Genomic DNA, 27190 nt, shown 5'->3' with positions numbered 1-27190 from the left:
TACCAAGTACCATTTTAGAGAATCTGTAGAGATTCGTGAGAGATTCTATGAACATTGGAACAGGAGCAGTTTATAAACCCTGATGACAAAGAGAAATGGGTTGAGGGCAAAACTATTCAAGAGAGTTTGAAAACATGGTACAGTCAATGCTAGAAAATATCTAGCAAACAATGAATGATTTTGTAAAATCCTGCTACAGGAGCTACTACCAGCAATTCATATTGCCTGTCCAGGAAGACACCTCTACAAATAGAATTATGCTGCTGCCCCAATATCATAACTGACAAGAGCATTTATTCACCCACAGAAAGCTGACTGAGCTGCCCACCACAACATACCAATTCAGTGCAAGACTTGCAATAAAGCCACATGCTCTTGGTATTGTTTGCAAGAGGATTTATTTTGCACATTGTCCATCCCATTAGGGTTTAAGAGTGATCCACTTACCTTCATAATACTTTTTAAATCCTGCACATACGTCCTCTCTGTCTCCAGGATTTCTTGGACCACTCTGTCAACGTACAGGAGCTTTGGGCTTGGAGGCTCAGCGATCAAGGACATGACACAGTTTCTGCTACTTTCCTTAGATTCAGCTCTCCGTGGCATACTTGGCCTTCTCCCAAGACTTCCGTCAGAGGTCTGCTCCTTTGGAGGGTTGTTTTTTCTCAGCTCCTTGCTGGAAAATCGCTGGGCCGGGCTCAGCTCTAGCTTTATGGCCCCTGCTTCCTTATCCTGGTTGAATAAGCCCAGGTGACTGTTTGAAACGAGCGTTGTTCTGCTGCCAAAGGAGCAGTGGCTATCCCTGGAGGATGCAGAAGATGAGGTGGAACTGAAGCTGACAGGACGGTCACTGTCTGACAGTTCCATGGTCTTAATCCCACAGTAGTGGAAGTGTCCGTCTTCTCTGTGCAGGCTCTCCCCTGTTGTCTTGGGGGTCGTGCCTACCATCACAGGAGGCAGCACGGCAAGAGGCAAATGGTAGCCATCTTTAAGGGGAGGAAAAAGAAACAATGCCTTTGTTAAATAAAGCGTCATTATCATTGAGTCTCCTCCCCAAAAAGGGAGACGTCCAACCTGCTTACCTTTGACAGCTATTTGAAATCATCACTCATAGTCCCAATTTACTATAATAAACCAGCTTCCCTAGAGTCTCTCCCTAGACAATTCCTTCAGGCCTATATAAACAGCCATTTGACTGATTATTTGTACTGAGAAAGCATACCTTACAGCAGGCACGTCCAAATTCCGTTTCACAGGCCGAATGCGGCCCACCAGTGGGTTTAATCCGGCCCCTGTGGCAGTTTAAGCTCAACAACTTCAATCCTAAAAAAAGGTTAACAACTAACAACTTTGGTTGGCCCTCAGGGCTCTTCATTTTATCAAATCTGGCCCTCTTTGAAAAAAGTTTGGACACCACTGCCTTACAGGTAAGGGAAGCTTCAATAAGTTGGCAAATAAGCTAGTGAAACATTTGGTGGGCTAGTAACGATTGTAAACTGGTTTGTAAAATTTCTGTGTATGTTTTCCACTGTACTCTTTTCCTCTCTCTTTCCTTCTTGATACTGTATGTGGACAGGAGAGCTTTCAGATTTAAGTTTTATCTTTATATACGGGGATGAGATTATATTCCACCCCTCTCGTTGGGAGAAGGAACACTCAAATTAGACAGCTGGAGATCTCTTGGCATACTATTTACTGAACATATCTTCTATTTTACATATGTAAGTAATTGCTTAGCCTGTTCACAGCGACATTACAAATTCATTAGGTTTTCATACTTTAATTTAAAAGGGGAGGGAGAAGAAGAAGAAGATATGTACTTAAATAATAAATTTGTGAAGACTTTAAGGTGTGGACAACACTTTCTCATTTTTTACTGCAACCGAGTAAGCAAAAACCCTGATCCACCATGCTGGAGTGGGTTTGGAGGAATTGGGATGACACTACCACCGAAATGAAGTGTTTTCAGAGAAGGGATGAGCCAGCACAGGATCTGCCCATATGCCATCAAGCAACAGAATTGACCTGAGTCCCTTTGGTGCACTAGACGGGAGCTGGAACAGCAGAGCAGTCTCTGTTCTCCACACTCTGCCCTAGCTGGTACTAGCAGTGAAGCTGTGGCTATGATGCTCCATTAAGCCTCACCATCACACTCTGGCACAGCGCTCTCTCTCTCTCTCTGCCCAAGAAATAATACAAATATAATGTTTTTTGTGATTAGCAACTAAAATTATTACAAAAATTAGTATATGCAGCTTCATTGAAAAAGGAGTAATTTTCCTTGGTTTCTGATAAAGAAATATGTATGTGTGTTATCAGCATCAAAAACACCCCTAAAACCAGAATAAAAATACACTGCAGATTTAGACTGGCTTGAAACCTGGATAAATAAGATAACTGGGAATAACTCTTCCGTTAATTTATCACAAAGATGTATAACTTAAAATCTGTGACAAAGGACACCTGATTAGCTGCCTTAGCTGAGGCAGAAAGAGTTCCTGTTTCTTTCAGTCACTTTGTAGTCCTTCTTCCTGTTTCACTGATACGCTGTCTCACTTACAGATAACCTGAATGAACTAGTAAGTCATGTTTACTTTGTCAACACCGCACAGTTCAGTAATATAAACTATAGAAAAAGAAGCAAAGAATCCTCAGGAGGGGCCACATTTAAGGCAATACAAGCAAAAAGGAAGATATTGTGCAATGTAAGATCTTGATCGTTTTTTACAACCACTTAGCTTTAATTAAGTTGTAATGCGCTCTGCTCTTAAAAACCTTCAAGTTAGAGGACCTTGACCCAGGGTTTAGGACAGGAATGGAGAACCTGAGACCAGCAGATGTTGCTGGACTCCAGCTCTCATCAGCTAGCATGGCGAATGGTCAAGGATGGTGGAAGGTGTACTATATAGCAACATCTGGATAGTCACAGGTCCCCTATCACTGGTTTAAGAGCATGAAAGCTCTGCAGTCAAATTCATGGGATTTGAATATTACAAAGCTGTGTCTGAAAAATTTAAGACTAACAGGTATTGAGGAGATGTTCATCGAACTTGCAGATGACACCAAACTGGGAGGGGTAACCAATGCTGCATTAAAGATGACCCTAACAGATTGGAGAATTGGGTCAAAACTAACAAAATGAATTTCAATAAGGACAAATGTAAGGTTCTACACTTAGGCTGCACAAATATAATGGGGGACACACGGCTTGCCAGTAGTACATGTGAGCAGGATCTAGGGGTCTTAGTAGACCAAAAGCTTAATATGTGTCACCAGTGTAATGCAGCAGTGGGAGAAAGCTATTCTAGGCTGCAACAACAGAAATATAGTGTCTCAATCAAGGGAAGCAATAGTACCACTCTATTTTGCCTTGGTCAGACCATACCTGGAGTATTGTGTCCAGTTCTGGGCACCACAATTTAAGGATATTGACAAGCTGGAATGTGTGCAGAGCACGGCAATCAAGAGGATAAAGAGGTTGGAAACCAAGCCTTATGAGGAACAGCTGAGGGAATAGGGTATGTTTAGCCTGGAAAAGAGGAGACTGGGAGAAAATTTGATAGCCATCTTTAAATATCGAAAGTGCTGTCACATAGAGGATGGAGCAAGCTCTAAAGGGTAGGTCCTGAACCAATGGATTCAAGTTACAAGAAATGAGATTCCGACTAAACACCAGGAAGAACTTTCTGACAGTAAGAGATGTTCAACAGTTGAACAGACTCCAATGAGAGGTGATGACTCTCCTTCCTTGGAGTTTTTAAGCAGAGGCTGGATGGCTATTGGCCATGCATGATTCAGTTGAGATTCCTGCATTGCAGGGGGCTGGATAAGGTAAAGGAAACTTGCTTATGCCAGGCCAGACCATTTAGTCAAGTAGCTCAGTGTTGTGATTGGCAGCATCTTTCCAACGCCACAGGCAGAAGTCCATCACCTGCAACCCAACCATTTAACTGGAGATGCTAAGGATTTAGCCTGGGGCCTTCTGTATACTGCAATTATCCTTTTCCTTTGTCCTGTCTTAGAGGCCTTTAAGTAGGGGAGAGAGACCTGGCCCAAGGAAAGCAGTAAGTGACACTGAAATTTTTAGTTCAGGTGGATATCCAGGTCTGCTGCTGAATGGTAATGCATAGAGGCAACACTTGTTACAAAGAGTAAAGTTACAATTATAAATATATGTGGGTCTTTAAGGAGATCTAGAATTCTAATAAACATTGGACCAAAAGAACAGGATGCTGCATTTTATGACCTATGAGATCCCTTTAAACACTGTATCTGAAGAACACTGTATCTGAAGAACACTGTATCTGAAGGTGTATCTGAAGAAGTGTGCATGCACACGAAAGCTCATACCTAGAACTAACTCAGTTGGTCTTTAAGGTGCTACTGGAAGGAATTTTTTTATTTTGTTTTGACCTTTAAACACTGTAATCCTATGGTATATACAGTATATACAGTATATACAGTACCTCTGCAGAAAGCATACTTCAGTGGAAGTGGAAATACCCAAGGTGCTTGACATGTGGTTGCTGCAGAAAATGGATGTTTGTGTCAAGCAAAGTGTCCTACTTTATAAGATTTGGTTAGGCTTAACATTTCATTTCCCCAAATTCTGCCACCCTGCTCCATAACACTGGCTGCCAGTTGTAGAGGCAAGGAAGTATTGGGGTAAATCTGGCAAAATTATACTGGAGTGGTGGTGGGTAACAAGACGACAGCATTTTGGGCAACAGGTTTTTATCAAACATTAAATCCATTTTCACCCTTTTATTGTGCACTGGGGCAGGGAGAAGAATGCCAACTCTATATGCTTTCATAGATCTACAACTGACAGGGCTATGGTTTGGTTTGTGCAAGCTAAGCAATGGAAAGAGGGCTAATTGCATGTTTATCAACACTCACAGATAAATGTGTTTCAGCAACATGATCCCTTTCTTGCCCATACCTTTCCACAAATGTAGTTAAGCTCCCCACCCTGTCTGGCCTACTGCCTGTGAAGGCACATACCGCTGATAGGCCAACAAGAGACTTTAAACACAAACAAATGCACAGAGTGAACTAGAGAGACAGTGATACAATATCAGGCTGGGAAATGCACTCACAGGTAACTTTAGTACTAGAAACTGTATGTTGCAAGATCAAATATGAAAAAATAAGTTTCCCATGGTTAATAGTCTAATATTAACTTACATGAGGTTTTGATATCAAGCATGCCATATTCAGGTTTTCGCCATTCATTATGCATTTTAGGAGATGCTGATGCTTTCTTTGGTTATGCTTACAGCAATTGCTGAAAGTGCTCTTATTTCTGACAATTTCAAAGGTCAAAATAATGTAGCTTGATAAATCTAACAGGGCCACATTTGAGACTTCACACCCATTTGCATTCCTTATACTAATTGCTGAAACTACATGCGAACATCTGCATCCCACATTAAAGCACACGATTCATGCTGTTGCCTCCCTGAAACACTTAATTTTAAAATTATTATCCACATAATCAGCATTACACCACTAAATAATTATCATTCATTCCACATGAAATCAAATGTTAATCTGAGCTATTTCCATTCTTAATAATTTAATTAGGGAGCTTTTAAGCAATTAAGGTCATGCTGCTGCACAACACAAGAGTAAAAAAGGTTGCTTGTAAAAAGTTGTAATCAAATTTTATTTGAAAGGTAAGGACGACATGCTCCAGAGCTTGACCACCTTACAGTGCGCACACACTCACAGGTGCTGTTACTGTCACAGAAACTTCCCACACAGATACGGCACTCTGTCCTGAACATAGATGACATCAAACGCCACTTTGCATAGGCAGCAAGGGCAGTTTAGCTGCAATGTAATAAAAAACAAACAAACCACAATCATCTTCAACAGTCTTCTAACAGGGCCACTAAAACTGTATTCATTACAGCATACAAAGCAAATTCAGCACACTACACAAATATTCAACAACCCATTCAAGAATTGCAAAACCTGCAGCCAGTGATGGGCTCCTTTCAAATGCCCCCAAATGCCCATAGGAAACTACAAACTCGCCCACCAGTTTGCCTTTTGTTTCCCAAGCTCAAATAAGCTACCTGGCTCTATCACACAGTCGTCTGTCATAGCATACAACATGTTTGAGTCCCCAAGCACTGTTCCAAAAGAAAGTCCTCTGCGACGGTATCTCACCACTGTGGAATGTCTTCAATGCTCCTCACGCAGTGAACGGGCAAGCTCCCCTCTCTCTCCCTTACGCTCCCTTGCACAACTTGCAACCTACCTGTGTAATAGAAGATAAATGCTTTCTCCAACTCCGGCAGTTCCCCCAAATCACCTCGCTCCGGCACTAAGGTAAAATGAGATGGTCTCGCTAGCCTATTCAGCTCCTTTGGTAGAAATACTGCCTGAGTCAGCTTTCGGCTATCGAAACCCTAATGCACAAAAGGCTCCACAGGAACCTGATTCACAACTTTCTCATTGCCCACACCAAATGCAGTCGTCGGCATCGCTAAGAGCCTTAAATGAAACATGACATCATTCAATTCAGGAACAGGACAATAGACACCACTGTGGGTAACTTTAAATGCACACTTCACTGAGCAACATGCCACTAACTAGTCTCTTTAGGTGGGGGAGGGGAGCAGCTCCCAACATTCTGAGTGCTTTCCTTCAACTAGTGATTAACTCTATATACAACACTGAGAAAAATGCAAAGAAAATATGAGCTGGGACAGATAAAATCATAAATGTCCTGTTAGTGCAGGAGAATAATAGTTTTAAAAGTATAGAAATAGGTAAATTGATACCCCTGAATTGCACCAACATGTGAAGACAGTTTTGGCATATTAAAAATGGCTGATGCTGCCCTGAAAATTTAACAGCAATATTTTGGCCTTTAACTTTTTATCTGCCCTCCCCCACCACTGCAAAAAATAGAAATCAAAGATTTTCTTTAAATTAAAAGGATGCATTCTTGCTTAAAAAATTTTTAAATATAGGACAGAGAGGAGTTTGCATACACATATACCCGATGAAGCATTTACATTTTTAAAGAATATAAAAATATGAACAGAAAACGCTATAAATATTTTTAGTGTTTTGTTTTTTTAAAAAAACAATTCAAACTATAATATGCAGCCATACAACAAAATAACACCAATGCCAGGTAATGGTATCAGTAACGGTATCAGGGCACTTATTATGTCCAGTCCAGTTCTGCACTTCCCGTTATACCTGGATCAGGTACTTCTAAAATGTTAGTAATATCAAAACTACCAGGCCACAATTTCACAAATTTTAGTCTGTCTAATAATTGCACCACATACAGATGGAGCACACATCTTGAATGTAAAAGGTCTCCAACGATCTCATCAAACCATCATGGGTTGTATAGTTTCTGGTACAGTGGTACCTCAGGTTACAGACGCTTCAGGTTACAGACTCTGCTAACCCAGAAATAGTACCTCGGGTTAAGAACTTTGCTTCAGGATGAGAACAGAAATCACGCAGCAGTGGTGCGGCAGCAGCGGGAGGCCCCATTAGCTAAAGTGGTCTTCAGGTTAAGAACAGTTTCAGGTTAAGAACGGACCTCCAGAATGAATTAAGTACTTAACCTGAGGTACCACTGTACACCTATGGGAGATAGCAGTCAAATCCAACAATGCATATTCTTGCTAGTTAGTAAGTTTTGGAACTAACAACCACAGAGGTGTATTGCGGATAGGCAGAGACTCAGACCATAGAAATATAATTGGCAGAGGGCTCTTTATGAAGTCATTTCCCCTCCTCTCTGGAGTGGGAAGAAACAAAGAAGTATTTCATGTTCCCCCCTTCCTTCCTTTGACCAGCAATGAGGGCAGACATGCCCTCTGCTTGCTCCAGCTCAGGCACATGCCTAAGACTGTTTCTACTGTAAATATAAGTATTTTACCTGCACATAGCCTCTCCTATATATTAAAACCCATCCCACAAAACCAACTATCACATATAGATTTCATAATATGCTCGACCTTGGTCTGACCCAGCAATGTTTTTTGTTGTTTTTTTAATGTTTTTCAAGCAAAAGTGCATACTCAAACAGCACTACATACATATTGTCTATGCCTTAAGTACTGAGAGAATGTGAGTATGTCATACTGGTTTGTAAATTAAAAACCCTATTATCTTGCCTTAGCTATATCAGCCCTTGGTGACAAGGCTGCATCCACCTTTGCTGCCTTCTACTTTATTCCCCCCACCCACCAGCAGCTGACTGGGGCCTTCTTTAGTCTCCTATGAGGCTCTCCTCTCTGTCTGAAGGACATAGGGGAGAGCTAGCATTCCTTGCTTCCTGTTCCACAGCAGCAAGATAACTTCCATCATCCAACCCCAGTTTCTACAACACCCCTCCCCAATTCTCCTTCATCCGCCTCACCTGTCTGAGCCTGCCAATTCATGCCTGATCCTGATAGAGCCTCATGACTGATGACATCACTTCAGGTTTAGGCGATTGACCTTAAAAACTCTCAAGCTGATACAAGATATGAATCAGAGAAATTGAAAAACTACATTTCAAACAATGCACAATGGTCACGTAAGGGACGTTGTCTCAAACTGTTCTGTGGACATCTTTCTACAAGGTATGTGTCAGGGCTCAGGTGTGCTCATTCAGCAGGTCTAAACCCTGCAAGCAACTCTGTCACTATGCTGATCTCCATTACCATGTGGTACACTGTGGACCAGAGGTTTAGCACACTGAGTATCGGTTCATGTAGTTTTGTTTTTACATTAAAAGCTTAACTGGCAGCATGTGGAATTCCCACATAGACATGGTTTATTGCAACATCGAAATAAAGTTTTCTTTTTAATCTACAGTAAAGTTACCTTTACTACTATCCAATGTAACGACCTCTGAAAATTCATAGAATTGCCAGAGCAAGAAATGGAAGATGTGGACATTTATAAAAGGATACCCCATAAAGAGAATATTATTTTGTCCAAATGGGATATCAATTTTGTTTATTGCTGCAAGTCTCTATTATTATTATTGTTGTTGTTGTTGTTATTTTAAAAAGCTGTTTGAAATGTTCAGAAATGTATGGTTCTGAGTGCCCCTTTGCCATAAAAATTAATCATGCTTTCAAAAACATATACATTTCCTAAATGCAAATCAACTATAAATGACCGAGGGGGATATTGTGGTCTCAATTTAATGATTTGCAAGCATTAAGTTTCCTACTTCAGGAATCTTAACAAACCATAAATGAACTGCAGTCAACTCAGGATCTTCTAGAGGACATTCTGACTTCTTCCCCAAAGTGCAGGGCAATGTATTAATAACCCTCTGCAATGCAGTGCAATGATTATTTAAACCTGTACATTATACTGCAGAGATTTCTATATAAAACAAAAGCTTTTATCTTGCTGATATGCTAAAAACCCAAGTTTTGTATACACATTGTATATACATTGATTCCAGTTTGCGGAAAATGCTTTCTTTCTTACTTTTAAAAGTTTAATAAGATGCTTGACAGAACACTGTTTGAAAACCCCCACCCACCCAACCTTACAGCCAAAATGATTCCAGTTGTGATCTGCAATGTTTCCACTATATTCCAAAGCACTATGGAGGCAAATACATTATCCTTCTAGTAGTAGACTGACAACATCACTGCTAATTCTAGGAGTGCAATATATTCCCACCAATAAGATCTATTTCCAGTTTGTTGTTTGTCAGTCACCTCATTTTCTTTCTCAGGATCATAACACAGAAATGCTAGAAAGGTTTATTTACACAATGCTTTTGTTATTTTTGTAAACTCTAGATTATGGTTCTGTTCATCAAAATGGATTTTTCCTCCTCTGCAACTTACAGCAAGAGAGGAAGGGCTCCCTCCAGACTTCCTGCAATAGACTTCCTCACTCACCCCTTGCTCAAAAGCTTCCTTCTGTGGAATTCAGTTTCCCCAAACCACCATCACTGGGTTCCATTTATTACCCTACTATTCTTTGAAGTCTGCACAGCTATCACTTCTGTAGCTGAAGAGATAAGCTTTTTGATTTAAATTTTAAAATTTGTACCAAAGACTAGCTTGTCTCTTCAACAGCTAAACCAGGGGTCAGCAAACTTTTTCAGCAGATGGCCAGCCCACTGTCCCTCAGACCTTGTGGGGGGCTGGACTATAATTTTTTTTGGGGGGGGGGATGAACGAATTCCTATGCCCCACAAATAACCCAGAGATGCATTTTAAATAAAAGCACACATTCTGCTCATGTAAAAACATGCTGATTGCCGTCCATGGGCTGGATTTAGAAGGCGATTGGGCCGGATGCAGCCCCTGGGCCTTAGTTTGCCTATCCATGAGCTAAACAGTTAAATGGCCAGTCACCTAGACTTTGCTGTTCTTACTTTCCCATTCAATTAACTGCACTTCAGAGATAACTGTACATGAAGACAAAGCAACTGACTTAGCCTCTTCCAAAGAAGATTACTCCACAACTTTATGACAGTTCAAGTCCAGCTTTAGTCTGCCCCTGAATTCACAACACAGAGACATGTCTTCCTTCCCACAAGTTATCCTTGCATCAGAGTGTATTCAAAGGGTGGTGTGGGATGTTCTATTCATGCTGGGCAGGGTAGACAGAACTCTCTTGGCTACTCAGTCACTCACCTTGTGCAATGCTTTAAAGACATTTGGAAGCACCAAGATTGACCCTTGCTACTTCTAAGCAGCAATACTGGCGAACTTCATAATACAGTGGTACCTCAGGTTAAGAACTTAATTTGTTCTCGAGGTCCGCTCTTAACCTGAAACTGCTCTTAACCTGAAGTACCACTTTAGCTAATGGGGCCTCGCGCCGCTGCTGCGCCGCCGGAGCACGATTTCTGTTCTCATCCTGAAGCAAAGTTCTTAACCTGGGGTACTATTTCTGGGTTAGCGGAGTCTACAACCCGAAGCATCTGTAACCTGAAGCGTATGTAACCCGAGGTACCACTGTATAAGTTTGTATGTGTTAAACTGAGCATCAACTTTCCAGCTAGAAAGCAAAGGTACAACACATGTGCAGTTGGCATTCATGACTACAGGGGTGTATTGCAGGCATATGAACAAAAGTGGGGGAGAATCTTGCATTCAACAGCTAACTTCCACCCCTGAGAATTTTCAGAAAATGGTGATAAATACTAAACCAATTCTGACTTGAGGTGAAGGATCACGAATTGTCTCAAAACAAAGCAAAACCCAGATGAAGTGAAACTAACTCCTTCCCTGAATCCCCTTCTCAGCACATTTTGGAATAATAAAAGGATGTGAAGGGTTTGTGGCAACCACCAGTAATGCCCAGTGTTATGGGTTAAGGGGGCTGCTTGTGCGTAAATGGTTGAGCTCTCAACTCATGCAATCAGTTTCTAAACTCTCCCAGTCCGCGGAGCCATGGGTGCATGGCTACCTCAATCGCTGGCAGAATCCGTCAGTGGGCGTTTCCGGAATTTACGCCAACATAAGAGTTCCTTAACGGAAACTCTCCTTCTGGATTCTCTGTGTGACAGTTTCCTACACGGAGTAGGCGTCCCCAGCGGAGGTCCTGAAACCTCTCCGCTGTTCTCACTGGAAGTATCTTGGAGCCATCCCTCCGACTGAGTTTCTGTGGGAACTCTCTCTCTCCCCCTGCTGGTTCCTTCCTCAGCATCCGAGGCTCTCCTACCCTCCTTGAGCCCTTCCACCACCTGACTCTCCGATGGCAGTTCCCTGACACCCAGTTACCAATGACAACCAAAACTGGTTGACTCCTTTGGATTAGTTTGCACTTTTAATTAACAGCTGGGCTTGAGGCCTTGCCTCCAGCCTAATTCCTTACCTTACAAGCTTTTCGACCCACTAGCACTTAGGTAAACTCCATTTCCAAAGTATTCCCCACTCCCTGAGAGAAGATTTGGAAAGATGTTGACTTGTTATGTTTTTGTAGAATACACCCTCCTTCCACTCACATTACAAATGCTCCTCCAGGTAGTCCTAACACAGGTGATGGATGAGCATATGGAAAGAAGGAAATCTTAGAACGAGAGCATATAATCAGAGGGTAAAGATTTTCCTAATCCTACACAGATATGAAATGATTTGGAATATGGTAACATTGCTGGAACTTATGTATCTTAGGAAACAGAAAAATTGGACAATTAAATTTCTAGAACATGGGTCTCAACAAACAATGTTTGGGAATGACAAGTTCCTGGATAATATATATGTTTATAAGTTATTTACAATGCTTTATTAATTGATCAGGTAAAATATATTATTTATATATTAGGATACTATTTTTCTAAGGTTTGAAATAAAGTAAGGTAAGCCTAGGTATTTGTAGGTGGCGTACTCTGTGCTATGATTTTTTGATCTGCTAAAAATGAAGACGTCACATTTTTTGGAATGATTTGGAGAAATCTAGCTCTCCAGTTTATCCTTTGCCCATATAACTAATATCAGCATATTTCACATCAGCGGGGAGCAAAAGCTAGCAAGAGAAAGAATAATCTAGGTATATGCTATAGGGAACACTGGGATTGACTGCTATAGCACTTTCTGTCTTTCTTGTGGGTTTTCCACGGGCATCTGGTTGGCTAATACAGGATAGGAAAGCTGAACTAGATGGACCTTTGCTCTGGTCCAGCCAAGCTTCTTACATTATTAGGAATCTAGAGACTAAGAACCGAAGTCTGACTCCCCAAAGCTTTCTCCCAAGAAAATTGGTGGACTCCTAGTTAAATCAGGGGTGGGGAAACCTCCAACTCATGGGACAAAATTGACCCGCAAGGCAATTTCCTAAAAACACACCCACCAGTCGTCACTGGTGATGCCAACTGATAGGTGGGAAGGCAGCATTTAATCCTGCACTGGCGATGGGCACTGCTTCCAGCAGGGAAAAGGATCATGCAGCCAAGGCAGCCAGATTTAATCCTTGCTCATCAGCTGGGAAGTGAGGCTTAAAGCCCTTAGCAGAAATGCTGTTTGAAGCAGCACACACGTCTCCTTTAAGTCAATGGGCTGGCAGCAGTGGAGTAAGGAAGAGGAGTCCCCCCCGCCCCCCGCTACTGCCATTGACTGCCCACTTGCTTAAAGAAGTGCAAGCTGTTTCAAACAGCACTGTGTTAAACAGGTTAATGCCTATAAAATCTACAATGAACTAGTTGTCTAGTTCGAACGGACTTAAATATAACTGTCGTATTTATTGTCTTAGGCATAAAGCAGCCAACTGTGCGAAAATAGTTTAAGGGGCATTGGCAAAGTTGCCATTTTTAAACACAACTGCCCTAAACGTTCATGAATACATTCAAGTGGCACAGGGCTTTGCTGCATTCCACCCTGATCTTTCCCTACCCCATGGGTCGGCACAAGAAAGGCTTCTACACAAAAGTTTCCAACACAAATGAGTAACAGCAAAACATTGACCACACAGAAAGGTCAAGCTGCTCTCATTACGTGTGCACAGCAGGGCCACAGCATGGTAAGCATCAGAAATTTCCCTGCAGATATAAAACACTACACTTTTTCACTTTAAATTGTTGATTCTATTTTTTTTTTATTTTTTTTGTAACTGAAGGGTGCATAATTAGGAACTTTCAGAGTATATTCATCTATTAGCATGAGTTACATTCAGGAGCAACAGACACAAAGCTTCCTTCCCCCTTATCTGAGGTAATGGACCATCCTGGATTAACTCAATAAACCAGAAATTTACCTCTGTATTGCAATTTGTAACTAATTTATGAACTGATCAGTACTGAGGTTCAATCTTGCATTGCAAGCATGTTTTCAAAAGCCTTTCCTTCTTGTCTCGAACTTAACACTGAGAGGGTTAGTGGTGGCACAGAAATGTCATCTGTGATAGCGAAGTCAGAAATGGAGCTTGTAATGAGGGAGGACTACGCCACATTTATGCACAAATTTGGGTTTCTGCTACCTTATATACCCCACCAGTTTTCATGTCAAATAAATGAATAGTTTTGCAAAAAAAAAGAAAAAAGAAAAAAAAGAGGAATTTTTAAATTCATAACATACTGTGTGTTATGCTGATGTTACTCCTTCCAAATGACATTTGTGACCTTTAGCTGCTATGGAAACAAGTCGCCTATATAGGCCAACTCTTTAATTATGCAATGATCCATTTTCAAAAGAAAAAAGGGGGTGTCCCAGGCTATCTGCTTGGCAAAAGACACTGAATGTTGAACACTGTTCGTTCTGTAGTAAAGACTTCTAAATTTAAGTGTGATGAACAGTACAAAAACCATGTATAATTTGCTGCACAATAAGAGGGCAGGAAAAACCCTACCTTTGCACACAGGATGCAAAGTGGGGTAATTCAGGCTACACACAGCAGGAATCTGCCATTTTCAGCTGACTGCAAGAGGTAGACTAGACCAGGGGTGTCCAACTTCCAAGAGACTGCGATCTACTCCCACTATAAATAAACTGGCAGTGATCTACCCATTTGATTGACCAGAATTGTTGAGCTTTTTTTGGGGGGGGAGGACAAAAGTAAGTTGTAGAGCTTTTTTGAGGGGGAGGGACCAGAGCTTTTGAGCTTTTCCTAGGTAGAGAGATCAGATCAGAATTGTTGATCAACCAGGATCGACCAGGGACAGCCTGCGATCAGCTGGTTGGACAGGCCTGGACTCGGCCATTCCTAATATTTTCAATTACGGTTTAGCATTGCACAATGTAATATGAAATCAGAATAAAACTGCTTTTTAAAATGCAAAATACCATATCCAGATTGGATCTCATAATATTTCTATTCTTCCTGAGTGAAGTAGTAGGCTCAGGGAGGGGTCTGTACCCTCTCACTTTAAGATTAGAGCAAGGCACCAAAATCTTTTCTTAAACTTACCTGCCAACTGCAGAACATTTAATTGATCAGTTTCTATAAGTAAAGTCCTACAAGAAAGACTCCGTGACTTTAAAAATATATAGCAGATAGCACAGGCACCAGGATACATGAACAAGAATGTGGCACCTCTGGAAAGGACAAATGAAAGCTAAGGGCCTGCTACCAATCGAAGAATGCTGCATTATTAGGCCACTAGGATCAAAGGAGTAAAGTAGTCAGTGAAATCAACATAAATTGTGAGCAATTTGCGGGAAAGAATAGAACTGAAGCAGCTAAAGAAAATACAGTGGACGCTCGGTTTGCGAACGTGATCCATGCGGGAGGCACGTTCACAACCTGCAGCGTTCGCAACCCACAGTGCCGCATCTGCGCACATGTGGGTGGAAATTCAGTGCTTCTGCACATGCACAAAGAGTTATTTAGCGCTTCTGCGCATGCGCCGAAACCCAGAAGTAACCCATTCCGGTACTTCTGGGTTCGGCGTGATGCACAACCTGAAAACGCTCAACCTGAAGCGTCTGTAACCCGAGGTATGACTGTATAGTTGTGCCACATTATGATCATCATACAAGGACTGCTGGAAGTGGTGTCTTGTGTGATGATTTACCGTATCATAACACATTGTTCTGGCACGAAGAGTTTTCACACTGGTATCAGCCTCCTTCTAGAAGTAGTAATGCTAATTCTGGTTACATCACTGAAGAAATGAGATAATTGCAACTTCTCAACTTTTAAAAAGAAACAAAAAGCCAGTAACTATCAGCCTGTGCAGACGTTTCATTGCTGAACAATGCGGCACATTCACTACTGAATGAACCCCAGAGTATGGCGAGTCTCTGGGAGGCCACTAGACTGGTTATTATTGCACTAAGCATAACCCTCTCATAAGAGCTATTAGCTGGCATGCTTGGTGGAAAATCAGTCTTTCTCTGGAAGCAGCTGTTAACCACTACCACCCCACTTCAATTCTCCTTTTTATTTAAAAGGATAAGGAATGACTAGGCTTGGCATACTTCAAGTTTTCCATGCAAATTTTTATCTTTTAGAACTCTCTCTATGCAAATGATATATACAAAATATCTGGGCCAAAATCCAAAGAGTTACTTACTATGAAATAGTTTTGCCCACCCACTCCCCAACTCATGCCATATAACAAACTGTTCTTTAAAGTACCCTATGTTTCTAAAGCAGTTTGTCATGCCATATACTTAAGCTTAGGAAACACAAATCTAGGGCCAGCTGGATGTTTGGAACTGCTTATACAGTCTCTTTGGGTCCCAGACCTGCCAAAATTCAACTTTTTTGCTTTGGTACTAGGTAAAGATTATGGTTTTTTAAAAAATTATAATGCAAGAGTAGTGAGCAGAATGAACATGTGCATTAAGGACAGAATCATTTATACAGCAGACTTCAGCTTTGCATTATTTCCAACAGCAGTTCACAAGGAGTCTAGCTGTTGTACATTTTTTTTTTAAAGAGCTTGCCTCTTTGGCAGTGAAATAAGACAGCTAAGCAGTGACTGCATATAGACAATGCAGCTACAAAGCCACAGATCAAGTTCAGTAAAGCCTGTAACTGTATCCAATGGTTACATTTAATTATACAAACTAATGAGGGAATACATACATTGTATGTATATTGCTTTAACTGTTCAGCACAACAAATAAACACAAAGTGTGGAGTATCCACAGCAAGAGAGATTTTGACCAGATGTGTATGTAAAAGGTATATATGTAGCAGAGATCATGCTAAAGCAAGAGACCTCTCTTAGTTTTTGAACCTTCTGCCTTGCACTGCAGTCCCACCTGTTCAGGAGGGACCCCATATCCTCTGGAAAGTGTTATTGGGGGGGTGTACAGGGGAGGAAGGGAAAAATCAGGTTTGCAAGCTGCCTTTCACTCACACAAGCAGTGGAGACAACTCACTAATTAATTAACAATAGAGTTTGGAATGCAGCATTCAAAACCTTCTTGTAACCTTGCATCTAGTGGGGAATGCTTTGTCTGGAAGCAAAAAATGGCATCCTATTATAGTTGCAAGGATTGTGGAAAGCACCAGACAAAAGGATTATGGCTCAATTTGTAATTCCAGAGCCCTTGGCTTTGGTCAGAATTTATTAGCAGCACAAACTGTCATGGAATGTGTGCTCCATCTGCTTCTTGTTACCTTCATTCATGAGCACTGCCATCTAAAAATGATAATTTCAGAGTAATTTTTTCCATATACATACAAAGCTTGATAAAAATTCAAATGTCCCTTTAATATTATTGGTAAAGGACATTAAGCCTAATGGGACATTGTAAACATAAGTAGTTTTGTGATACCAAACTCACTACTGCCACCACCAATGTAAATGCTTTCCCTAAAACCTTAAATTATATAAATTATAAACACCTGCATTTCCATAGGTTTGTATCCTTTACATATGGCATCTCCTTTTTATAGGGCACTAAGTGTGCCAAAATGGGGGCAACAAGCAAAGTCATCATTTTGACATTAGCCATTCTGACCTCAAGATGACAGTCAGGATCTAAGACACTGATGCTGAGGCAGAACAAAGTGTGAAAAGGGTTCACCTCTGTCTGTCCTGAGACAACTGCACTGAGAAGTACAGTGGAGGAAAGTATCATGGTGGCAGGCTAAGGGTTTTTTTTGGGGGGGGGGCAATTGCCCTTCATTCCTCTTTACCAAGTTCATCAGGTAAAGGAAGAGGAAAATAGACACCTAGCCTCACTAAGCAGGAGTTAAAAGGTGGCTTCTCTCTTTTGGAAGTATGGGCAGAATGAACATGCGTCTCTTGAAATTGACTGAGGGGGGTTGGAGAAGCTGAATGAGGTTTGAATGTTTTTAGCTACCGTAAGTTAGTTGAAGACGAACTGATTTGGAAGGTTGGGAGTTTCAGAAAGCTCAGATCTCTCTCTGCCGTGAGCCATAGCTGTCAACTTTTCCTCTTTCTTGCGAGGAATCCTATTTGGAATAAGGGAATTTCCCTTAAAAAAAGGGAAACATTGACAGCTATGCCTTGAACTCAAGTTTGTGACCTTGGGCAAGTCACTTGCCATTCAGCCTCACTAGTCTGCGTTCTGCAGACCAGGTAGTGCAGAAGCAAATGTGGGATCAAAGGGAGCAATTGAATGTTTAGCCCCCACCTCTGCCTTGCACTCAGATTGTAGTCTTGGGCTATTCCATTCAATGCCACAAGCCAAAGAGCAGTGATACCATCCCGAAAATATTTTACATAGTTTTCAGCTAAAAGGAATTGTCATTATGAGATGGCTGCATTTATCCCCAAGGATATCTAACTCCTTTGGAAGAAACTTCCAAGATGCTATTATCTGAAGACTGAAATGCTTATTTCTGGACAATTATCAGGTTTCTTTCCTAAGCTTTGGTTACCCCAAACCCCTTATCTATTTTCTTAGACTGTTGACTCTATAACACACACACACACACACACACACACACACACACACACACACACTATAAGAGCAAAAGCAAAGCTGCTGCAGTGTGTTTATAACCTTTTTGAATCTATAAATATTACAAGCAATAGGATATTGTTTTCATATATTTACATCCTAATCCATGCAAGTTAAATGGGACTTGTTTCCAAGGAAGCAAGCCCAGGACTGAAGGCTTTTGGCAATCACAAGAAAGCAGGCTATGAAAAGGCATAAAAGCTGAAGCTCACAAAACGCAGTTATATTCATTTTTGAGCAAAATCCTTTCAAACGTGCTTAAGACACACAGTTATAAGAACGCAACACAGTACGTGTAAAGATGCATAAGAGGAGAAAACAGACACAGAGGAGAGTTAACAAGAATCAAAGGAAGTACAAGAAAAGAATTGCTTACCCTACAGATGCTTCCTCTGCAACAAACAAGCTCATTTTTCACAGGGCTGGAAGGGTAAGCCTACCCACACTCCATTAAATCAATTGTTCATTCTGCAAATTGGCTTAAGGCTGCTCTTGGGCATTTTATACATAGAGATGCAGCTGCCTAGAAATGCATCTGCAAAGTGAGGCAAAAACAAACAACACCACATTCACATACCGATGAGAGAGAGAAAGAGAGAGAGAGGGAGCGCACACCCACGGGATCGCTAATGAATTCTCCGAAAGAACCAGCCTAAATGGCTATTCACTGAAAGGTGTTCAACACAAGATTAACAAGTGGCTAAGAGCCACCCTCTGGTTTTGATTTTTAAAGCTGCAGTTTTTTGATACCACTGCTGGCAACCAGCCATCACTGCAGGCCTCAAAAAGTAGTGGAAAGCTTAAAAGGGGGAAAGAGCCTGCCGGGAAAATTCTTCTAAGCCTGCAGCTCTGCAGCACTCTCGTTCTTTACAATAAGGAAGAGCAAGAACCCTCATCCCCTCACCAGTCTTTCAATGCAAACTCTAAAAAGGAAATGTAAGGAGGTCTATGTGGCGAATCACTTAGCCCAGCTCTAATATAGTAAATATTATGACCTGAGTATTCTTGCAAGGTTTGAACATGTGGGCTACTCTTAAAAATAAAACCACACACATGCACACAAATATCAAATATGCTCTCACCAGCAGCAACATGGGTAAAACAGGGGAAGAGAATGAAGATAATAAAGCTAAAGAAACGGATTTTCTCAGGTATTTCTCCTGTTTCAGGAACTGACGAAGGGGAAGTTCCATAATCAAAGATCAACAGCATCAACCATCAAAGAAATCTTTATATTTTACATACATTGCAATTTATGGACAACCACTTGTTTCAGTCTGACATAAACCACAGTCCTTTATATACACAATGTAAATAAGGTATGCTGTGCTAATAAAACGAGTCCCCTTTCCCTTAACAAGCAAAGACACAAACCTACCGTAATAAATATATGGTTTTACAATATAAATTACAGTGGAACAGCTTTCCTTTCATATGTTTTATAGTCATGCATTTCATTGCTTAGCTCTGTCTATATTTTAGAATACTCAGCTTTATTCTTCTTGGAAAAATTATCTGTGTAATTTCCCTATTAACTTTTATCTTAACTGCTGTCACACTAAAAGAATTCTGTAGAAGGTTTTAGGAAATGTGAGTTTAGGTTAGTTTCCAACATATTAAATTGCTGTGATTTAATGTTCTATGTGTCTTGCGAGTCAAAGGAAAACAAATCCAAAAAATCCTGTAAAACACTAATGTCTTGTGTATAGATGAAATCTAAAGTTCAGCACCGAGACTTGAAGAAAGTTTCCAAGTTTCAGGAAACTGGTCATAAGACACAAGTTTATTTGAAAGTTCTTTTGCTTGTTACATTTGCTGGAAAAGTGGGGAGATAAATAGTTGCCTTTAGGTGGCAAAAAACAACAACACACAAAGTCAATGGTAACTTTTTAGAAAATGTTTGACTAACTCAGCCTTGCTCAGCCTGGTGATCTCCAAATGTTGCTGGCCATATTGACTGGGGCTGAGGGGAATTTTAGTCTAAAACATTTTGTTTGGTGACTGCTGCCTATGTCATAATCTCAGAATTCCAAATCTGCCCAGGGTGCCAAAAAAACTTGTGACAACCAGATAGTATATTTTCACAACCTGGTTCAGTCCATAGGAGCCAACTCCTATGGGCTGAGGTCCCATTGCCCTCCATAAAATATTTGAGTGGGCTGTGCCCCTAAGTTGAATGGGCACTGCCATTCAAATGGGGTGTGTGTGCTGCATCTTGTGATTAATTATACCTGGGGCCCCCAATATTTTATTCAAGTTGGCACCACTGTATAGAGAGGAATAGGATTCTCTAAAATTATACCCTCAAACCTGAGTTTTAACCAAGCTTAGCAAGGGTCACAATAGTGTACTTAAACCAGGAAGAGAAGGGTGGAATGCTATTTTCTTTAATCACAAAATAAACTTTCTGTATTCAAACTAAATAAGCCACCAGTGTTTAGGCTAAACATATTTGATAGAATTATTACAAAAGTAACCAAAAGAGAGAAATGTTTGGATATTACATTCAGGGCTATTTTGTTGAGAAAGAAAAAAGTGATGACTTTAGATAAGAATCATGTGGATGTCCCAGCACAATCCTGCTCTGGAATGTTAAGACCATCACATTTTTCTTTCCTCAGTTCTCAAATATATTCAGTAATTATTTTAACCTGAACTTTGCATGGCCTTAAATGTAAAAAGCAAGCACACAGAACAGCTCTACTCAGTGCTATTTGGGTGGTATAATAAATAGGCATGATACTTGAAAATATCAACTAACTTCAAGCTGAGGACAGGAGGAAGTTCCTTGGCAAATAAAATAATATTGCATCATTACATGCTACATTGTGATGAAAGATTAATGACAAATCCAGTCCAGGAGAGATTGTTGTTTGAGGAGTGACACCAGACAATTCTTAAAAATACTCAATTAGGAGATTAAAATGACTGATCCCATTTTGATTCATACCATAGATTCAGGTTCTTTAGTCTGAACAGGTAGAACACAACACACTGCCATTCAGCTATCACTTTAGCTGATTTAAAACTGGTGTTTACTTATTCTTTCAAATTTTCAATCCATTACCTAAACTGATGGACAAATGTATTATAAGAACACAACAAAGGCAAATAGTCTACCTTCATACTTTCTTTTACTGTTCAGAGTAATCTTTGTCTAATCTTGCGAATGCAAGATGCAATTAGAATTAAAGGAAAATAAATCAGATGTTAAAGCCATTACCAGCAAGGTTTCCTCAATGACTTGTCACAGGAGCCTTTCTTAAACCTTGACGTGACCTCAAAAAAGATGCTTGGTCTTGATGACAGCACCGTTTCCTTAACACGAGAAGTCTTCACAGTGATCCTAAGGACACGACTATCACCAACAAGGACTACCATCAAAAGATAAGTCTTACTATTACTTGTTGCAGGGGTGGGAGCATGTCATTTTCCAGATGTTGATGAACAACAATTCCCACCAGCTCCTACTCTTGGTCATGTTGGCTGAAGCTGATGAGAGCTGGTATGTAACATCTGGAAGCCCACAAGTTTCCCATCCCTGGACTATTGAATGGCCATGTTCAGCCAGTCATATCTCAGTTCATTCAGATAAGATGTACAGCAACCTCTTGTCCCTGTGTGCTGCCCACTGATCATCAATGAGGCATGTTGGCTATGCTTTGCCTCCACAGCTGGAGGCGGTTTGCTTCTGAATGGCAGTTTCTGGAAACCACGAGAGGGGAGAGTGCTCTTGTGCACTGGTTGGCCACTGTGAGAACAGGATGCCGGACAAGATGGACCACTGACCTAATCCAGCAGGCTCTTATGTTCTTAGGGAGTCTTAGATGTACCTACTTCAGGGTTGTTGTGAGGATAAAACTGGGGAAGGGGCGAACTGTGTTCATCACTTTGAGCTCCTTGAAAGAAAAAAAGGGGGGTATGTTTTACATAGGACTAAGTAAAATTTCTTCATGGAGGCTTTAGAATATCCATTTAACTTTTAGATATAAGATTTCAAAGGAACCAAGATGCGGTGCACAATGTCTGAGTTTTAAAGGAGCCAGAACTCTTGCAATATCTATTACAACTGAAACCAATACCCTAAATGAATATTTGTAACAATTGTATCTCCCAAGGCTGAAATATAAAGCAGCAAATAATTTTGCTTTTTTGGCAGATGGCTAAAATACTTCTAGCTCTGAATCTTTGAACTGGAATTCTAGTTTATTCCATGTATCAAAGTCAGTCCGCCAAACACAATAATTAAATGCCTCCAGAATAAAGGAAACTTGCCAGAATTTCCAAGTTCAATTGAAAAATAAGCATCAACTTGCATAGTCAAGATGCAGCAAAAGAAGTTGAACTTTATACCTCAAGTTATAGATGAAAGCAGATGCCAAGATTTTTGTTTGTGCTGTCTCCATAGGAACGAAAAGTAACAAAAGATGAAGGTTTCCAAAGAACAGTTATCAGGTTTGATTTAGTACCTCCAGTTCACACGTTCTAATACTTCCCTTGAGTCACAAATATTGAAATAATGTGAAGAGAAGCAACAAAGACCCATCTTGAAGCCTCCCAGTTATCCCTAATCTGAAATATTACTTCCCTCTTGGGCTGGTCCCAATCTTTTAGATAAAAGTTGGACCATAGCAGTTAATGCCAACTTAAACACAGATACATAGTTATGTCCAGGGGATCTGGACTGAGGGATCTAACCTTCAATAATACTGATCTCATGGGGAGAATCCCATTCACCTCCCAGTCTCAGGAAGCTGGCCATGCCAGATCTATGTGTATGCAGCTGTTAAGGCACACCTCTGCATTATTTAGGATGAATGCATTGTTGGGCCCAGTAACATATACCCCCCAAAACATTCCTCAGATGAAAATAGGGACATTTCTCACTCTCCTCCCAAACTGTCTCTCCTTGACCCCTCATTTTTTGTCCCTCAACCAGAGCATTTCCACCACCACTATACCAATGGGCCATGGCACCAACACCCTTCATAATCCTGAAAACCCCTTAACCCTGATTTTATTTTATTCATTGATAGATTTGCCAAAAGAAAAACACAAACCAATAACAAAATAACAAAATTCCTTCCAGTAGCACCTTAAAGACCAACCTTAAAGTTGGTCTTTAAGGTGCTACTGGAAGGATTTTTTTTTATTTTGTTTTGACTATGGCAGACCAACACGGCTACCTATCTGTAACAAACCAATAAATAAATTTTAGAAAGGGGCAAGTTTTTTCTGGGGGTACGCAGGGGTATGCATACCCTAAATATTTTGTGAATCTAAGTTTTGCCTCATATTTCAATATGAGTAGGAAAATGAGAGTACCCCTAAAAAAAATGTAAGAAAAGAAAGCTGTGTGTGTGTGTGTGTGTGTGTGTGTGTGTGTGTGTAAAGACTCTTCCTTTCTTCATGCCCAGGGTGTCCCTGCCATCTGCCAGCTTCTCAGAGCAGGTGTGTCACAGCCACTACTGCTGCCATCGCTCAGAACAAGCACGAGCTCATTCTCCACCCCGAGCTCGGTGGGAAAAATAGGGACATTTTGGGATCAGATCAGAAGCTGGGGTGGCTTTCATACTTCCAGGACCTTCCCTGGAAAATAGGGGCACTTGGAGGGTAACATGGCATCAAGAAAAGTTGTCATGTTACTGGCAACCAACTATATGTACCTCCATGCAAATGTGTGCAAAAGAGGACTGGGGGGGGGGAGAATACCATTCTTAGGTGCTCTCTATATACAGCACCTCTCATCACAGTTTGTCTGCTGTAAGATCCAGTTCACACCTTACTGCAAAAAAGAGAACTTCAAATAAATACAGATAGGTAGCCGTGTTGGTCTGCCATAGTCAAAACAAAACAAATTCCTTCCAGTAGCACATATAGCTCATACCAAGAACTGACTTAGTTGGTCTTTAAGGTGCTACTGGAAGGAATTTGTTTTGTTTTTTCAAATAAATATGAACTAGTTAATACTATGGGTACAGGATCTGACTTCTGCATTATTCTATGATTCTATGTCTTACAGCAACCCAACTGGTATGCCACCATCTACTTTATTTTCCTCATTCTCCCTCAAATGGGATGAGAATTGAGCTGCAAATATAGCTGGCAGAAAAAGAATTCTGCTCATCCCAATAGTAAACTGCACCAATGGAATACATATTCCTTACACACACAAACCCAAAGCCCAAGTAAAAGGACTACAATTAGCTGTTGTGGTTTTCAAAAAAAGCTAGTAAATTGTAAGTCTTAGAATTGTCACATTACTTAAAGAAAACACTGGATGTACCTTGAAGCTTTTTTGGGGGGGAGGGGGAAATCCAGCATGGAGGTTTTCTGAGGTTCCCACCTCTATGGTTTGCTATATCAGCTTGTCAATTCACCTTAAATTTGAAAGTTAACGTAATAGCGACTATACCTCCAAGCCTGATTTGCTGAAGAAATAACAGTTTAGTTGTTTGACCAATCTCACAGAAAGAACATATGCTTTTCTATTAATATTTTATTGCTTATAAAACATCAAAGCTGGCTGCCTTCCTACTTTGTCAGCAAGCAACAATTTCCCCCTTTTAAGCTAATTCAAACCTCAGGGAGCCAATTAAAAAAAGTGAAGCTTAACACAACTATTTCCTTCTAGTAATCTCTCTAAATTTAGGGTTTATCAGGCCTTATGGGGTCTTCTTTCCAGAGCAATTGGCATTTATTCATTTAACTACCGTGTGTATAGCTAAGGGAATGAAACAAGTTCAAACGTTACCACTTGACTTCAAATTGAGAAAGACAGAATTTATTTAAAACACACTTGAGATTTCTTCTGAAAAGTTTTTCTTTTAATACAAGGAAATATGTTACAACATTCCTTCTTCCTTTGTCAAAAAGAGGCTAAATTAGTATTTTGGCAGTCACCAAAGGCTTTTCCCAGTAATATTAAATTTCACCATGTTACAGGATATGGACACTAAAAGGCTACTGAAGGCTAATGTTGCTGTTATTTTAAAAGAATCCTTAGTTGTTGTTTTTTAAGGCAATGATGTGCTTCAATGAGGTAATACAAAAACATTTTCCCATTTTTTTGTTTTCGTTTTTCAATGAAAAAAAAGTTGGGAAGGGGGAAACAGAAGCATATACAGTCGTACCTTGGAAGTTGAACAGAATACGTTCCAGAAGTCTGTTTGACTTCCAAAACGTTTGAAAACCAAAGCATGGCTTCTGATTGGCTGCAGGAAGCTCCTGCAGCCAATCGGAAGCCCTGCCGGATGTTTGACTTCCAAAAATAGTTCGCAAACCAGAACAGTCACTTCAGGGTTTGCAATGTTCAGGAGCCAAAACGTTCGGGAACTAAGCTGTTGGCCTTCCAAGGTACGAATGTATTAAATTCTTAGTAAATCCAGTGAAGTTTCAACTTCTGTTTTTTATTTATCTGATGTTTTTAAAACAAAAAGCACTTTTATCTGTCCTGACCACGCAAAATGAACTCAGTAATCTCAGCAAAGGAATGCAAACACCAGCAATGCACAAGATGAACTGCAAGTCCTGTGTTAAAGCTATCCAAAGCTTCAAAATTTACATGCAATTGCATACTGAAAAACTGCATGCAATTGCAAAATGCATAGAATTATTATTATTATTATTTTGCATTATGTGAGGAATGTAGATCTGTCTCTTTGCCGAGACACTTTCATCTCTGCTTTACTTTTAATTTAGTAGTTTGTGCAGAGAAAGGAGATACAATTGAATACACAATAGCAAAGCGCTTTTTGGCCTGAGGGCAGAAGCTTCCATACCCCTGGGCTAAAGGTTAAAAGATTCTGATAAACCTTCTTAAAATAAGCCAATCACAATCAGAGAACAAAGTACTGTGTTGCATGAACACAAATGTTTATTTGAGCAGCTAACAACCCTTTTTATATAATTCTTTTCCATTTTGTTTGCAATACATTTTCAACTCAGAAATAAAGCAGAATGGAAAATAAAGAAACCCTACAAACATGTGTGTGTATATATATATAAAACTTGGCAAAGAGGAAAATGGGACATCCAACAATTTAAAAATTGTTCTCTATGGTAGAATTGACTAGATGTCAAAATAAACTGTTTTTAAAAACACCTTCATGTGGTAGCAATTTTATCCAGCAAAAATCCTTACTTGAAGCAAAGAATTCCAAACAACAGAGCTGCATAACAAATTTCCAAATCACCCATGATGTGTAACAGGTGAAAACACATGAGCTATGTTATTTAGATTTGTTTAAGGGAACCTATAAAATGCTTAGCCTCCAATAATTTGTTCAGTATCAGATCTAGTTGGTTATCTTTAGAATAACAATTGGCAGCTAACTGCAATACAGTGCACGCTCAGGTTGTCAATGTGATCCGTGCGGGAGGCACATTCACAACCCACAGCACCACGTCTGTGCACATGTGGGTTGCGATTCGGTGTTTCTGCGCATGCGTGACCGCCGAAACCCGGAAGTAACCCGGTCCGGTACTTCCAGGTTTCAGCACATCTGTAACCTGAAAAAACGCAACCTGAAGTGTCTGTAAACCGAGGTTTGACTGTAATGAAACTCTCAGGGCTGCATCGCGCATTACAAAATTTGTTCGTAGAAGGATGTTTAATGAAGAGAACAATGCTATTGTTGGTATTTCACAGATTGATGCTCACAGCTTCCCTCCCCATGTCCACAACAAAAACAAACAAGCCATCAGCATATGTAGTAATCAGATTATCACATCATTTACAGACTACTCAGACAATATTTTTTTCAGAGGTGCCTTCTGCCTAGGAATTCTGTAAACATGTGAGGAGAGTCAGAATCTACAACACTGGAAGCTTTCATCAGTGACAGCTATTTTTAGCCACCTAT

The 27190-nt window shown here is 40.4% G+C and overlaps 1 protein-coding gene and 1 long non-coding RNA gene across 8 annotated transcripts in view; one reads left to right on the top strand and one right to left on the bottom strand.

Annotated features, from left to right (window-relative positions):
* Positions 1 to 27190, bottom strand: part of PLEKHG1 (pleckstrin homology and RhoGEF domain containing G1) — a 109241-nt gene that overhangs the window by 43192 nt on the left and 38859 nt on the right. For 3 of the 7 annotated variants that reach the window (XM_081854303.1, XM_081854301.1, XM_081854304.1), the window contains exon 3: positions 448 to 986. In XM_081854303.1, coding sequence (XP_081710429.1) covers positions 448 to 986 — 539 coding nt within the window. Of the gene's footprint in view, positions 1 to 447; positions 987 to 4466; positions 4488 to 5731; positions 5836 to 6268; positions 6383 to 18702; positions 18862 to 27190 lie in introns of those variants that run through there. The other 4 variants (XM_081854302.1, XM_081854305.1, XM_081854306.1 and 1 more) reach the window with 4 other exon arrangements.
* Positions 1 to 27190, top strand: part of LOC309337678 — a 200759-nt gene that overhangs the window by 147431 nt on the left and 26138 nt on the right. The window lies entirely within an intron of this gene.

Source organism: Podarcis erhardii (genome assembly GCF_964252035.2).
Source record: "Podarcis erhardii genome assembly, chromosome: 3".
Taxonomy (NCBI): domain Eukaryota; kingdom Metazoa; phylum Chordata; class Lepidosauria; order Squamata; family Lacertidae; genus Podarcis; species Podarcis erhardii.
The sequence above is the reverse complement of the archived record's forward strand: the minus strand, read 5'-3'. Positions and strand labels throughout refer to the sequence as shown.